Source organism: Dermacentor albipictus, chromosome 1 (genome assembly GCF_038994185.2).
Source record: "Dermacentor albipictus isolate Rhodes 1998 colony chromosome 1, USDA_Dalb.pri_finalv2, whole genome shotgun sequence".
NCBI lineage: Eukaryota > Metazoa > Arthropoda > Arachnida > Ixodida > Ixodidae > Dermacentor > Dermacentor albipictus.
In genome coordinates this window covers 111,077,992-111,093,072 of record NC_091821.1, presented here as the reverse complement: position 1 = coordinate 111,093,072, position 15,081 = coordinate 111,077,992, and the positions used below count along the sequence as shown (strand labels likewise).

Below are 15,081 nucleotides of genomic sequence, written 5' to 3'. Positions count from 1 at the left end.
CAAACTATTGAATATTGATGCAAAAAGGGGAGCTGACCTTCCAGGGCTTAATCTGCTAGGAAATCATTGCAGCCACAGAGCTGTTTTTGAAGATATTTACAAGGGCAGTTGTATGTTTTCATTCACTTCCGTTGAAAAAATAAGGGCCTTTTTTCAAGTCAAAGACTGTGTGTATTTATCAGTTGTCTATCTAAATGCCATCAACATCGATATGCTTTTGCAGCTAATGAATTGATTATAAGAAACTTTCATAAATAATGGAAATGACATTTATTGAGCATGGCAGCATTCCATCATGTCTTGTTTCATTTAATTAAAATGTTTCCCTCATAATCAAATTGTGGTTTTGGCACGTAAAACACCAATAATTTAATTTTTCAGTTCATTAAAAGGCGTTTTTCTCTCAGAGAAATGCACTCTAGTCTGTAAATTAATTGTTTGGTGCAAATTGTTTTTAGGCGACGGTTATTGTAATTGTATTTTGCACTTAAGATAATCTTTGATGCAGTCACCAAGTCACAAATACATTTTTTGAGGGTTTGCAAGGGACACTAAAGACAATTTTATATTTAGTTCTGAAAATGCAAATAGAAATTGCTTGCACTTTGTATGAAAATTCTGTGTTCATATAAGCTAATGTTCCTCAGCAAAATGGGGTGAAAAAAAAAGCTGATTTGTGCCTCCTGCATGTCCGTTCATTAATATAAACAAAGAATGAAACATGTGCTGGTGATATTTGCAGTAACCTATATTACATGGTCTACAACATGCATTTTCACTTTAGTGTCCCTTTAATGAAGCTGGTATTGGTTAACCAAGCCACAGTGGAATGCGCGTAGTTGTGTCATATTTTATGGTTGGCACCTTCCTGTGCATTGAACTTGCCACCTCCTCCAATTTTGGGGTGTGAGAACAGCAGGGCTTCCTTTGAACCTTGCGGATATGTATTGCCTAGGCACAAGGCCACTGTACCACAGTTCCGTCTGGCCACTGTAAATAGGTAGGAATCCATATGTTCGTTGCAAACCTCATTGGGTAATGAAAAGCTGTTTTTACTCGCTGAGAGTTTAAGAGGAGTTAGAAGTGGGCTGAATTGATTTCAGAACATAGGTTGACCTTTCTTGACCTTTTTGAAGAAAGTGTTCTTGGATTGCACTTGATATTAATTTTCTGGCTTCTGTAAGCGATCGACTCAGCAAGGAGGCCTTTTTTTTCTTTCTTTTGTTGTAATTTTTTGATGAAGTTGCCGAGTGAATCAGTCTTTTGTAATTTAACACTTTAGGTCGATTTGTGCCTTGTAGAAGCGTAAGAGAAAATTGGGATTATGCTTAGCAAAGATATTTTAACATAGATTTCTAACAGCTCTGATGAACGAGAAGAAATGGAAGGAAACCGAGGAGCCCGATATCTATTAGTGAGAACCATATGAAACCCACAGATAATGAAGCCAAGGAAGAGAACACATTACATGGAGGATGTTGCCTGTTCAAATACATGTAGAACACAGAAATGCATTTGAGAGAGAAAGTTCAATTCTAGTGACTGTAGGAAACAAAATTTTTCTTTAGGGCCTGGAATTTTTTGCAAAAATTGCCAAAAGGTCGGAAAGTTAAAAAATTGAAGCATGAACTTTACAAATTCATAACTCTGCACCAAAAACAGATATTGTAGTTCTGTAAACTGCATCCATTATATCAAATAAACAGAAAAGTTTAATATATGAATTTACAATGTGCAAGAATTTGTTGCAATGTTTACAAGGGTTTTGCAAGTAGTGGCATATTTCAGAGGTGTGTACAATACATCGATTTTGTCCTCTTTAAGTGTATTATTAGCTGTAGTTTACAGAATTGGGATATCATTTCTTGTTGATTTAGAGCTGTAAACCCGATAGTTTTCTATTCTTAAATCTTGAGATTTTCAACAATTTTTATAAAAAGAATTGATGGTCTAAATAAAAAAAAATCTGATTGCTACAGTCACTTGATTTTAACTTCTTCTTTTAAATGTAACAAACTTCAGAAAATTCGATGATGTGGTTGCCGAGAAAACCTTTTTTTCGTTTCAGTCTATTTAGATAGGAACCCCCGAGCTAAAGCTTCTGCTTAGATTTCAAAGGGCTTCACTAGTGCACACTAATGCTTACAGGGGCAAATTATGGTGACAGAAATATAGGACATTTCTCTATTTCAGGTACAGCAGTGGTTTCAATGAACCAGTCTTATGTGGACAGGAATGATGTAGGTAAAGGTCCTGCACCTAAAAACAAAGTTGATGTGCAGACTACTGTGAATGGTTTGCAAAAAGCTGAAGATAACAAAAGTTCAGGCAAAAAGAATGTTCAAAACATTGGAGAACCAGGAGGTGGCAACAAACCCACTGTTAATCCCAAGACCCCTCCATCATTTGTCAAGGAGGCTACAACAGAAACCACTCTGAAGATTGCTCCACCTGGACCAACTGACACTGATGGAACAAAAGCTTTGCCAGGTCAACCTCCTCAAGGTAAGAGCTTGTTTTTGTTAACATGCTAATATAGCAGCATAGTAAAAGCAAGCTATGTCTGTTATCTTTGGCATATTGCTCAATTGGCGGCTCGTATGCAAAAGTCTTGAATGATGTAACTTGGCAGTATGTGGCATTTTCACCAAACTCGTATGAGAATAATGAATATTGTGCTTAATACTTCAATTTTATTTTTCTAGTTTGAAATTGTCAAAAATGAACACTAGAGTTTAGTGAAAGTTGTCATGAACCCACCACAATTTTATTTTCCTGGTTTCATATTGTCAAAAATGAATACGCTAGAGTTAAGTGAATGTTGTCATGAACCCACTGCATTAGCTCAGTGTCTATGATGGTGCGCTGCAAAGCTCCAGGTTATGAGTTCGATCTTGACTATGGCAGCCACATTTCGATAAAACTTGTTGTTGGGCGAGTTGGTTCATACTGCGAGGAAATGAATGGACTGTGCGGAATTCAGGACAAGGGCATAGTAAGAATTGGATGCCAAACGATCGATCGATTGGTTTGTTGAAATTCACCCCCACCGTCGGCGTCCGAGACTCACCGTCAGAGACGGTCTGCACAGGTGGCTCAATGGGTGACTTAGGTTCGAAGGACAAAGCCGCTACAGTAACGAACAAACAACAACTTGTATTTACAGATAAGATTACAAAGGTCGGTTACAAGATTGCATAGTTTCAACATTACATCGGTTACAAATTGTTACACTGGTTTGGACCACATAGGGCGACCCTATTTCGGCAGAGCCGATGGTGCTTAGCACCGAAGCCAGGTCCAGAACTCCCCATCGGAGCGCTGCGGCCGCGTTTTCTAGACGCAACGCTTCGCCCGCAATCTTTGCTGGCGAATTACTGCCGGGCTGCGTCTCAACTGGACAATCCGTTCACCAATCACTGCGTTCAGCAGAACTTGCGTGCGGGATTGGCCAGTCGAACAACCAAAAGTCAAAGAACATCTTTTTTAGTACAGTTCACAGTGTAGAATCCTCACCCGAAATACACAATATACAACAACAAAGGGGTGAGGGTCATGCCAGCTGTACACATCGCAAGTTCCGAGCAACGGCTCACGAGCACAGCCGGCGCAACAAGCACTGACCAACAAAATACATTTACAAAACCCAAAAGCCTGGGAACGTCGGGACCATGTTTTCCAGTGCTCGAACACGTGCGCGACGCGACCGGATTCCAAGAACCTGCAGGCCATGCGGCGCCATAAACAAGCAATTGTTTGCAAGCCAAACTGTTACAGAGGAGCCCGGGATAATTGTCCACCCACCGAGGTCGGCCTCGTGTCCGGGCCGTAAGCCAAAGAAGACGTTCCCACGGCGCCTCGGAACCGAGACAAAACCGCAGGCTCCTTTGCGGCTCAAAGAATCCCTACGACGGTCAGCGCGCGGTGCAAAGCCATAAAAAGTAATGAGGCTGGCGCGCCTGCTTGAGGCCGCGCGATCTCCGTTGCCTGCGGCCAGACCCGAACCAAGCACTCTTCAAGGGCACCGATGAAAGCACAGCGGAAGTCAGACGTGCCCGCCTGTTACGGCTTTTGACGCCCAGTCGGGGAGACCCCAGCTGGGAAGGAGTTTACCCCCGCCAGCCGGCCGCGCGCAAGGAAAACGCCTGTGGGGATTCCCAGGAAGCGCAATGCGACGGGGGTCCGAATCTCCCTTTTTTACTGTGATGCGCGACGCTAATGTGGCGCTGGTGGTCTTCCCCGCTCCCCGAACTGTGCGGCAGCCATGGGTGCCGACAGCGTGGTTACTCTGCTTGCTTGCAAGGCCCCGCTCTGTGTCAACCGTTGACAGCCATTACTCAAGGGTGCAAACAATCTCGTCGAGGCGCATGCCCCCTGCCCAGATGGCCCGCGCCGTCCTTTTGGGTTTGTCTTGCCGCCGCGTGTAGCGGGGCTTACAGGCATAGTAAGGGACAGCGCTTGTCCATGTCTCTTACCGTGCAGTCCATTTATTTCCTCACAGCCATATTTCGATAGGTGCAAAGTGCAATATTCTTGCGTACTTAGATTTATTTATTTATTTATTTATTTATTTATTTATTTATCATACTCTTGAGGCCTGTAGGCATTACAGGCAGGAATGGTAAAACAACAAAGAATGCAAAAAAATACAGAGGATTTAACAGTTCGCATCGTAAATAGTGACCTTAAAATTTGATGTGTGCAAAATAGCAATGAGGGATACAGGAAGGTGGTTCCAGTTGATGCCAGTGAGGGATGTTGCGACTTGGGGAAGCGTTTAGGCCAGGAATTCTTCAGACACAGGGATGAGTACGTCCGGGAGTAGGAGTGAAAGTTAAAGGGTTTATTTTACATTATTTACACTGGTTCCAGATATGAAAGCCCACTCCATCTAGGAGCACTTTAAATATCTGAGCTCGCTACATGTCTGAGCACACATCAGGACACAATGTCAGCTGACATCGGAACAGACACTGCACCAAACATGCTTGCTTTTAAAACAGTCGTCTCCCCTAGGTGTCTAGACTAGGGAATCTGATGACTGTGTCTCGACCAGTCATAATCGTCGAATCGTTCGCAAAATCCTGTCCATGATGTCGCACCGTTCCGCCAGACTCCTCCTCCAATGTTGCGCAATCGCTCCCACATGATTCAACAATGTGGCAATCTGTGAACCTGATGTAGATGACATTCCTGTGGAAGACCTTGACGTTGGCCCCTTTTATGAATTAGTGGGCTCTCCATGATGTTCTGCTTGTCAGTGTCAGGTTCAGGTAGAGTGGACTTTACGGTAGTTACTGCTTCCACTGAGAATGGCGGTTGTTGTCACCTTGAAGTGAGCCCCTTTGTTTTCACGTCACAGTCTATGTCTGGCCCCACCATCATTTGGGTGGGGGCTGATGAAAGGGCTGCCTCGTGGGAAGCATCCAACGAATGCTTATTGCCGTTTTGAGATTTAACAGGAGCAAAAAGGAATCGAAATCCATGTTTGTATGACAAGGTGTCACAGCAAGTTTGTGTACGTGATCAGGTTGGGGCAAAATGTAGGAAGGAGGCACAAGTAGTTGTTTTAGTACAGGGTTTTAATGGTAGATCTGGGGGAAAAAGTGAAGACAACTTTCTATGTGATGAAAGATCTGCTAAGAGTTTGCTTCATCAATATAACACTTACGTGATAGGAATGAATAGATAGAATATAGCAAGCTGCTCGGTTTTGAATGGCCGGAAACGTGCACCACTCTCCTCCCCAACCCCGAATTTCTGTAAATCAGGATATGTGGCATAAAGCGACATGAACAACATTTGCCTGCCCAGTCACCCCCTCCCTGGTCAAGTGAGTCCTTCCCCCCCCCCCCCCCCCCCCCCCAAATAAATTCCTGGCAATGCCACTGTAAGGTATACTTGCACATTACCCACAAAAGTGACTCTTTTTTCGTATTCCATGATGCAGAGTAATATGCGCTGCATTTAAACTTGTTTTGAAGCTCATGTTTATTAATGTGGTGGCAGGAACTTTGTCTGTTGGACCAAAAGAAAACTGTTGGCACATGCACTCACTGGAGCTAATGCACATGTTGTCCACTGTAATGCACATTCCGAAGCTTGTGAAATAAACATTTGAAAGCACAGAAAAAAAATGTCTTGGCTTTTTCTGGACGCACATTGATAGAACAGTAAAAGTAACCAGTGCTTGCATGTGTAATTTTTCTTCATGCAACAAACGATTAAAGATAAAGGCACGTTGGAAAATTTTCTGACAAATACCCTAGCATGCAATTAGCATTAATGGCTATGTAGTCAACATGCTTGTGCTATGAGAGGTCATGAAGCTCTTAAAAATGTTTGCGCCCTCTGGGGCATATCTTGCCCCACAACAACAATCATCTGCCTTGCTTGCGTTTTCTTGAAAACTCTGCGCTTACTACTTTCCTGTCAAGGATGCTATGCCACGCTGACAATGCGCATGCCGTTCGTAACCTGGTAGTACCCTGTGTGCTGCATGAAAGAAAGGCGCGCAAGAACGATGATTATTGCTGACCATTCAAGAAAAATATGTACTCGTTAGTAATGGAAATATGGCATTGCATGCTCATAGATTTGCATTTAAGGTATGTTTAATTTCGTGAGCCATTGGTTGCACCAAAGGGGATATGCTTGATGGTTGTCTTGTAGCTTAGGAGAATCGGAGGGGTCAGTAATTTTATGGTATATTACACAGTTGTCAGCAAACAAATTGAGGACATGATGCAGTTAGGAAGGTCATTAATATAAATGAAATAAAACAGAGGTCTGAGAACAGACCCCTTCGGGATACCTGAAGTAATCGAGGACCAGACGAAAAATTGTTAGCACTCGCATACTGAGTTCTGTTAGAAAGAAAGTCCCTAATCCAAGACAGTCCATTTACGTAAACATTAAATTGATTAAGTTTAAAGCTTTCCCTACTGTGGGGAAAATGGCCATTTTTTGTAGGTTGCACTACATATTTTTTCAGAAGAAACTATTGCACTCAAAATTTTATGCCATACATGAACGCAAAGCAGAATAAATGCGCTTTTCAGGCATACAACTGTTATTAATGAAATTTGTCAAAAAAATATAAAGTGCCAAATACAAGATTATAGAATAAAATTGAACAAAACTTTTAATGATATGCTTGTATCTAAAAAGAAAAAAATGCTAACATAATTTTTAATATCCAAAATATTTCACAAATAACGATTATTTGTGAATAAATCAAAATTCTTTCTTTAAAACTGCTTGTGCTACAAAAATTTAACCAAAAGCCCTACACTTGGGCATGCCATGCAGCAAGGCAGTTCCGGCAGTATAGTAGGACATTGTAATTCTTGCAGTAAACTCTTGTTTTCTGCTGAGTTTTGCTGTCATAACATTTTTTGAGTTTTGGTATGTCTTCATGTTAGCTGGCTAGTGCTCAATGGTTTAAGTTGATGGAGGAGCACAAACTAGTGGTGCATCCTCAAGTTCCGGGTTGATTTCTGTCATTGTTGCTCTCAGAATCAGACTGATGAAAAGGCAGCATCGTGTGTCTCACTGCTGCTTGAGTCATCAATAAAATCATCCACGGACACAGCGGAATCGTGAGATCTGCAATGTTTCGAAGCATGCGCGCCGCTTCCGAAGGTGGCCATTCTAGGTTTTAACTCCAAGTGCACTCGCATCTTCAGAGCCTGTTCAAAAATTCCTGCCAAGCAGGGATAAAATTAACAGTGGGTTCGTGAGCACCGCTGAAGGTCTTGAAATTAGCATTTTAAGCCTTTGTTAGCTGGCTAATGGTGCCCAATTGCCATGGTAAAGCATGTAAGTAAATCATGCAACATGGTATCAAGAGCTTTTGCAAAGTCTGAGAATACCCAGCCAATGTCAAATGAATTGTCAGTGATGGCAAGTAGATTGTTAGCTAAGCACATGAGTTGGGTGTCACGCGAGTGCATCTTACTCAAACCATGTTGACTATGATCAAAAATTGTGTTGCTTTCCAGAAGTAAATAAGGTGAGAATAGATCTGTTCTAAACTTTTTATGGAATGCCTGTCATTGAAATAGGACAGTAGTTCTCCAGAGCATGCGCATTACCTGACTTTGGTACTGGAACCACTTTCCGTTCTTTCCATTGTTGCAGGTAAGATAAGCACTGCAATGATTGGGTATTCTAAAAGGAATAACATCAGAGAACACTTCAGTACATTTGAACATTTTCAAATCAATATTGTCAGGTCCTGCACAAGGAGAAACCTTTTGGTTCTGAATTAAGGGGCGAACACCAACCCAGTTGACTATTGCTGAATACATTACAGGAAAAGCTGAATTAGTTACACTTGGCAAAGTGACAGTGGCATTGCCAAAGCATGGTCTTTAATAATACCAACTAGCCCACTTTTTCTTTCTATTTTAAGTGGTATTGTCATTGCAAAAAGAAACAAACATATCATTTGAAATGTTACAGCACTGATTCAGTGGAATACTGGTGCCATCAGGAGACATTAATTGTATGGACTATGTTTTAGTGCCGTGAACAATGTTCCAAAATTTGAGCGTGTTTGTTTAAGAATGTATTTTTATTATTGTCACTTGGATGTACTCATCTTCTACCCGATGGGTAGCTAACTGATAGTTGGGAAGATTTGTTATGTTTGCGCAGTGAAACAGCCTTTTCATTTTGTTGCACAGGCACTTAGGAGTAGTGTTAAACAGATGCTAGTGAGGGTTAGAAGGCATGTTCTCTGTAGTTACATACTGATCTATTGGGGACAACATTTTTTTTTCTTTTTTTGAAGAGCAACCAGTTATCAAAGTGAGTGATGTAAGCTGCAGTGAATGATTCCATTTTGGCTATAACAGACATGATATCTGCATGATTTTAAGCACTAATACTCTTAAAACTCTTTTTAGAAGAAACATGCGCTTTGAGGGTGAAGTGAATAAGCAAGTGATCTTAAGCCAGGCAGGCAGGTAGGTTGGAAGCCAAGTCGGGCGTAGTAAAAATGTGTTCAAAAGTGTTAGGATACAGTAGTATGAGTGGGTTTGTGAACAAGCTGTATGAGGTTAAAATTGGGGCACATACTAAGAACGTGCACACATTCTGCAGTGTTTTTCTTCACATTTGCTGTACCACCATGCCGTGAATTGGTGGGAAAATTACAATCCCCTTAGAAATAACATCGGTGTCTTAAGAAACCTAATGACTAAATTCTTTAAAACATCATGAAGGTCATTGCAAAATGAACTTGATGCAGTTGGGGACCTATAACAAGCACAGAAATGTACATTGTTATCGACTGACAACAACAGACATGTATACAAGTTCTAAAGATGAAGAAATTGGTACAATGGAAGAAACAAACATTTAATCAATGGCACTCAACCAGCATGAATATCCCGGTCATAACGAAAGATACTGTGCTTCTTTTCACAGTCAAAAATGTTATTCTGTATTTTTGCTGGTAGCCATTCTCGTTAGCAGTTGCATGTTAAAGAACCCCAGGTGGTTGATATTATAATCCAGAGTCCCTCACTACAGCCTTCCTCATAATCAGTGGTTTTGGCATGTGAAACTTAGAAATTTAAGTATTTTTTAAATCTTATTATGAGGGCACCAATAACCTTAAAAAAGAAAACAGTGAAAGAACAACACGTGAAATAACCACAGATGTAATGCTTACTTGCAGGTTGTGGGATTTGGCGGTCGTAGTCGTTGGGAGGACCTTGATTCTTCGTCGGGACTTAGGCGAGCAGGATTTATTTGCAGTATTTACAGCTTAAACAAGACATACATCAACAGTCTAGCGTGACTCCCACATGGAGCACGCAAGACAAAGCATACAGCAAACGAGCACACAGCTCACGAGTATATTGACAAGCATAGAGCACGACGACGAGCACACCCTGTTACAAAAATTACCTGACGCATTACCTGACATAAGCAGCCGACAACAGCTGCTTATAACCACTCCGTTCGACGTCATCGTTTGACGTCACCGTAGAAAGTCCTCGTGGTCGCCTTTGTGAGAAGAGGGTAGGGGTTTTACACACACACATGCCGCACAGGTTTCGGTGCTCTCTCCGAGGGCAGACGACCTTTGCAGCGCAGTCGTCATAGTGTCCATTGTCTGGCATCCCCGTAGTCAGGTAGTCACGCCCGAACCCAGCCGGCGCCTCTACATTCCAGAGCTACCTCGCACAGCATCCTCCGCCGCTGCACATTGTCTGGTGTGTCGAAAAGCGCATGGGGAGGTTCCGCCAATTATCTCCCCTCGAGAACTCTTCTGAGCTGACCCCTCACCGCGTGGCTGCCGCTTATCCGCAGTTCTCTGAAGTGCTCCACCATCCCGTTTGGATCGAAACATGTGCAGCGGGCTGAAGTAACTTGCACTTTGCCACCCTGGTAGGCCATTCCTTACAGCTCCTCCATGGCCCGGAAAATCTTGCCTGGCCAGTGCTGGCAACCGCTGGGCAGGAAGAGAATGGCTCGCGAGCAAGAAGATGGCTTTGCTCTCTGCAACCCCTGCACACTTGAAATGCCTTCAACCATCTCACAACAACTGGCACAGAAGAGTCGATCCCGGCAACACAATACCACTCCCTGTGCAAATGCCCAGAATTAGCTGTTAACCCACCAGGCTTCCTATCAAAATTTCAGTGCAAGCCACTCCACTGTGAGCCCCAAATTTTGCCCCCAAAATTTTGTGCCACCAAAGCGAGTGTTCACGTTCCCTCTGAGTTTAACCAGATCTGACCGTCGCGCTGCACAAGAGTAAAGGTTTACGCAGAACTGAACTGAAGGCTCTCAAATACCGATACCCAAACTTAAGCAGCCTAACTTCACGAACAGCCTGTTCTTACCTTATCGCAGTGGCGTACTTATCTCACATACTGTTGCCAATGAACAGTCTGGCCAACTCCACAGGTACGTAACCACAATCGCGCTAGCTTTGTGGTCCCTATTCCGAACATTCGCTTGCGTCACACACAAACATTCCATCACGCTTACGTTTCTTCCTCTGGTCCATACTGGGCCCATTCGAACAACCACCTTGCGTATCTCACGCACACCCCAGAACCCTTTAAAAAATGCGTCTGCTAATAACTCGTTCCACGCACGCTCACTAGAGAAGTCAGAATACAGCTGCCCTCAACACACACGAGCAACCCAGTCAAACATTTTGCTTCCTTCCGTCCGCACAGGACACGCACTAATGGAACTAAGAACGCTTCTCAGTGCAAATGACGCACTTACTGAAAACCTACGCGCTTAACCTTAGAAAATAAAATAAGAAAAGGTTAATACACATGCGCGTTACGATAGGCCTCTCAACGATAACTTCGACATTCAGGTTACTCGCACACACAAAAAAAAGAAAGCCTATCAACTCATTAACTAACACTCGCAAGACTCATTATTTAAATACAACACCTCTTTCAAACCTCGGAGCTTTTCGAACGAAAACATAAAGCAAGCTCATACCTCACTTATTGAAAGAAACTTTAGTCTTAAATCGCGAAAATTTTCAAGTGCACAAAAATAAAACAAAACATGTTTTACTTCTGCGGAAGCTCCCTTGGCCTCCCGTTCCAAACATTTTCGACTGACTCATACTTTTGAGCCTTACTCGAGGTGGTCGCGGTTCGAAAGCTATTCTGGCTACCCAGGAACAACAAAAGGGCTGAATCACTATTAGCTCCTCCAAGACGTTACAGTCTCCTGCCAATTTGTGTCCTGGCACCATGCTTTCTTCACTAACTCGACTGACCGCGTCGCGACTCCCTATCACCTTGTCTCGTCTTGCCACCTTGCGCTTCTTTGTACTACACGCTGAGCTTCGAAAAGAACGACGGACCGACAAGGAACATAACTGCCCTGTGCCCTTTGTCCACGTCTGTGTAGAACACGTTTCTCGGTCTCTTTTTGACCAGTGGCCCGAACGTCCTTGATGCGCCAACATCGTCAACGACGACCGCACCTTTCTTTTCTCCGTGCCTTGCCTTTTTGCGCCTGTCGCCGACTTTGGCTGCGTTACATTACTCACCGCATTTCGATCTTTAACGCGCTTCTTTCTGCGGCGTTTTCTCTTGGAACTCTCTTTCATGCAGTTCTCTGGTGCCTCGTGCTGGCCGGTACACATTTCGTTGGCCCGGATTGGTCTCTTACCCACACAGTCTGAGTGATTTACCTTTAAATCTACTCTCACTTTGCCTCGACTGGCGGACAGCTCAACCGACTCTGGAACAATGCAGTAGGCTTTACTCGAGTTACGCAACTCGCACTCCCGCGAACTGCCCTCTACTGCACTGCCCAGCTCACGCTGTGCATCGGCACACAGCTCGTCGGTCTCGATCGCTGTCTCACGCGCACAGTCTGAAGGATTCCTAACTAAATCATCCCTCTCTTGGCTACCTAGACTGGCGGAGAGCTGCACCAATCCCTGAACAATGTTATGGTCTTCCCTTGAGCTACGGAGCTCGCAATCCTGAGAGCTGCCCTCAACTGCATCGTCCAGCTGGCACTTCACTTCAGCACGCAGATCTGACTCGACATGGGTGCTCGTGTCTGTCGGGTCAACAGTACCCTGTACTTCGCTAACGACCTCGATACCATGAGATGCGACGCACACGCGCGGTAACTGTGCCAATTTGTTCGCAGCTGGCCTAGCTGTCTCTACAGTCCTCTGTTGGCACAGCACCTCATCGCTCTCACTCTGGCCTTTAACAGCCTCTGTTGCCAGTAAGGCCTCGTTAGCTCCTAGCACTTTGAGTTCACATATGAACATGCTGCTAATCTCACAGGTACTACTTTTCTCGGCTTTCGACCAAAATCTGCTATCGACTTCCTCCTACTTTTGCTGCATCCAGCCTACAGATTCCTCAAGCCGCTGTTGACTTCGTGCGTTTAATTGCTGCAAATTTTGTATCTCTTTCTTCACTGCTTCCATTTCTTTTTCAAGCTTTTGCCGTCTCTGCTCACGCTCTTGGCGTTCTTGCCTAATTGATTCCCGTTCCTTTCGTTTGCTTAGAATTTGTTTGCCCATTTGTTCTATGAATTTCACATCATTGCCACTTTGCAAGATGGTCTTACGAATTTCTGATTCCGTCAAGTCGTACTCTACGTCTACCTCGATCTCTTCACACAACCACATGTCAGCTCTCGTCAAACACATTAGGACCATGGTCGCTACTTTAAGCTTTGGCTCTGCTGTCACACAATACTTGTTGCGATACCCACGCAATTCAAAATATACAAGTGAAAGATCCCCAGCGAATCAAATCCAAAAACACAGAGAAATTGAAGCCTGGTAAATCTTACAGCTAAAACCAAACGCTTACCCACTGAAGTAGCACCATATTGCCAGTCCTTCTTCGCCGTATCCAGTCAGTTGCAAGAGTTGGTCAATCCCAAGTCGCCTCCAACTTGATCAGGATACCGGTCGGTCACCATGTGCCAACGTCCGTCAGCTGCCGTTGCTGTCTCCGAGTCGTAGGCCAATCTCACCGCTGCCAACCAGATGTAGGATTTAGAGTCGGGCTTGAAACGACTTGAAACGATGAATTTAATACCATGTGCTTTATTTTATCTGGATAAGGGACCAGGTAAGATGGTGTGCTCAATAAAAGAAAAAAAAAAGGATATAATTGCAGATAACATTATACTGAATAGCCTATTTGTGCTTCACTACTTTAAGAGGACACTAAAGGAAAGCGCAGAATCAATCTAAAATGTGCATGTAACAAGCCCCATCATGGAGAGGTGTGCATGGGAGCCTGAAATTGTACATTCTAGGATCAACTAATTTATGAGCTAGCATCTTCTCTGGGCATGAAGAAATAACATTTCATCTCTAACATACACTTGTGAGATACTTCACTCAAGAAAGATGACATGTGCCGAGTGCTTGGCACGTTGGCTCTCATCACAGAACTCTATTTTGGTTGACAATAGCTAGCTGAGCTACCTCAACATTGGAAAAATAGTTCCAATGCACAAGAAAGCTGACGGAGGTTCTATTAACAATTGCCATCCAATCTGTATATATTGTTTATTAATGTCATCGAAAAACTGTTTTATAACTGTCTAGAAAAGTACCTCTCTAAATTTAATCTGCTGTCTCATTATCAATTCCATTTTCACCAAGGCCTTTCCACAGAACTTGCTTTTCTTTCTTTTACTGATTGCATTGAACAAGCAATAGACAACAACATGTCCGTCGGTGTCATATTCACTGACCTTACTAAAGCATTTGACACCATTAACAATGAAATTTTGTTACACAAACTTAAGTACTTTGGTATATCTGGCCCACCTTTACAGTTCATTAGCAACTACATTAGTACTCAATCACTGATTGTGGAAATTGACAATTGTCAATCTTCAACAAAAAACTGTACCCTTCCACTCTCTAAAGAAAGATGACCAGCGAAGCTGTGTATGAGGGCCTCTTAATGGCGAACTGCACCTCCACTGCTGGTCGGTCAGGCATTGTACTATCTTTGGGATCGGCCCACATATGGGGAGTGCTTAGCGCCTGCTTCACCTCCGCCACAGGTTCCGCCGGTATTGCACTATCTTCGATATCGGCCCACGTATGGGGAGTGCTTAAAGGGCCCCTGAAACGGTTCGCACAAATTTTGTTGGCACGTAGGGTACAGCTAAAGTTAATCATTCGCACCACAATTTATGTGAAACGTCTCATATTAAGAGAGCTATGGACGATTACAAGTTACCCTCCTTCATAGTCATCCATTTTCTCCTCAACTCGCTTGCCGAGTGATTGGGGCTAAGCTCCGCCTTCACTGGCTCTGCATCATGATGGCACGTCGTGTCGTCGACTTCCAGTTCTGTAGGAGCGAGCGAGTGCATGAAGCCTCTCCAAACTCTCTGCCAGCTGCTTGGTAGTCGACCTCAAGCAAGAGCTATCGAAGCAATGTGCGTTGCGAGCATTCTGTCGCAGCACCGAACTTGTCTGGTATTCCAGTAACCACAAGCGAGCTGGGCGTTTCAATGGATGGCTGGAGGCATAAACGAAAGCTGATGAAGGAACTTCAGCATAGACCTACGTGAGCGGCCTGA

The 15,081-nt window shown here is 43.6% G+C and overlaps 1 protein-coding gene across 2 annotated transcripts in view; it reads left to right on the top strand.

Moving 5' to 3' along the window:
• The window catches only part of LOC135907723 (trans-Golgi network integral membrane protein 1-like), a 49,648-nt gene that overhangs the window by 18,014 nt on the left and 16,553 nt on the right, over positions 1 to 15,081 (top strand). For both annotated transcript variants that reach the window (XM_065439451.1, XM_065439452.1), the window contains exon 3: positions 2,194 to 2,505. In XM_065439451.1, coding sequence (XP_065295523.1) covers positions 2,194 to 2,505 — 312 coding nt within the window. The remainder of the gene's footprint in view (positions 1 to 2,193; positions 2,506 to 15,081) is intronic.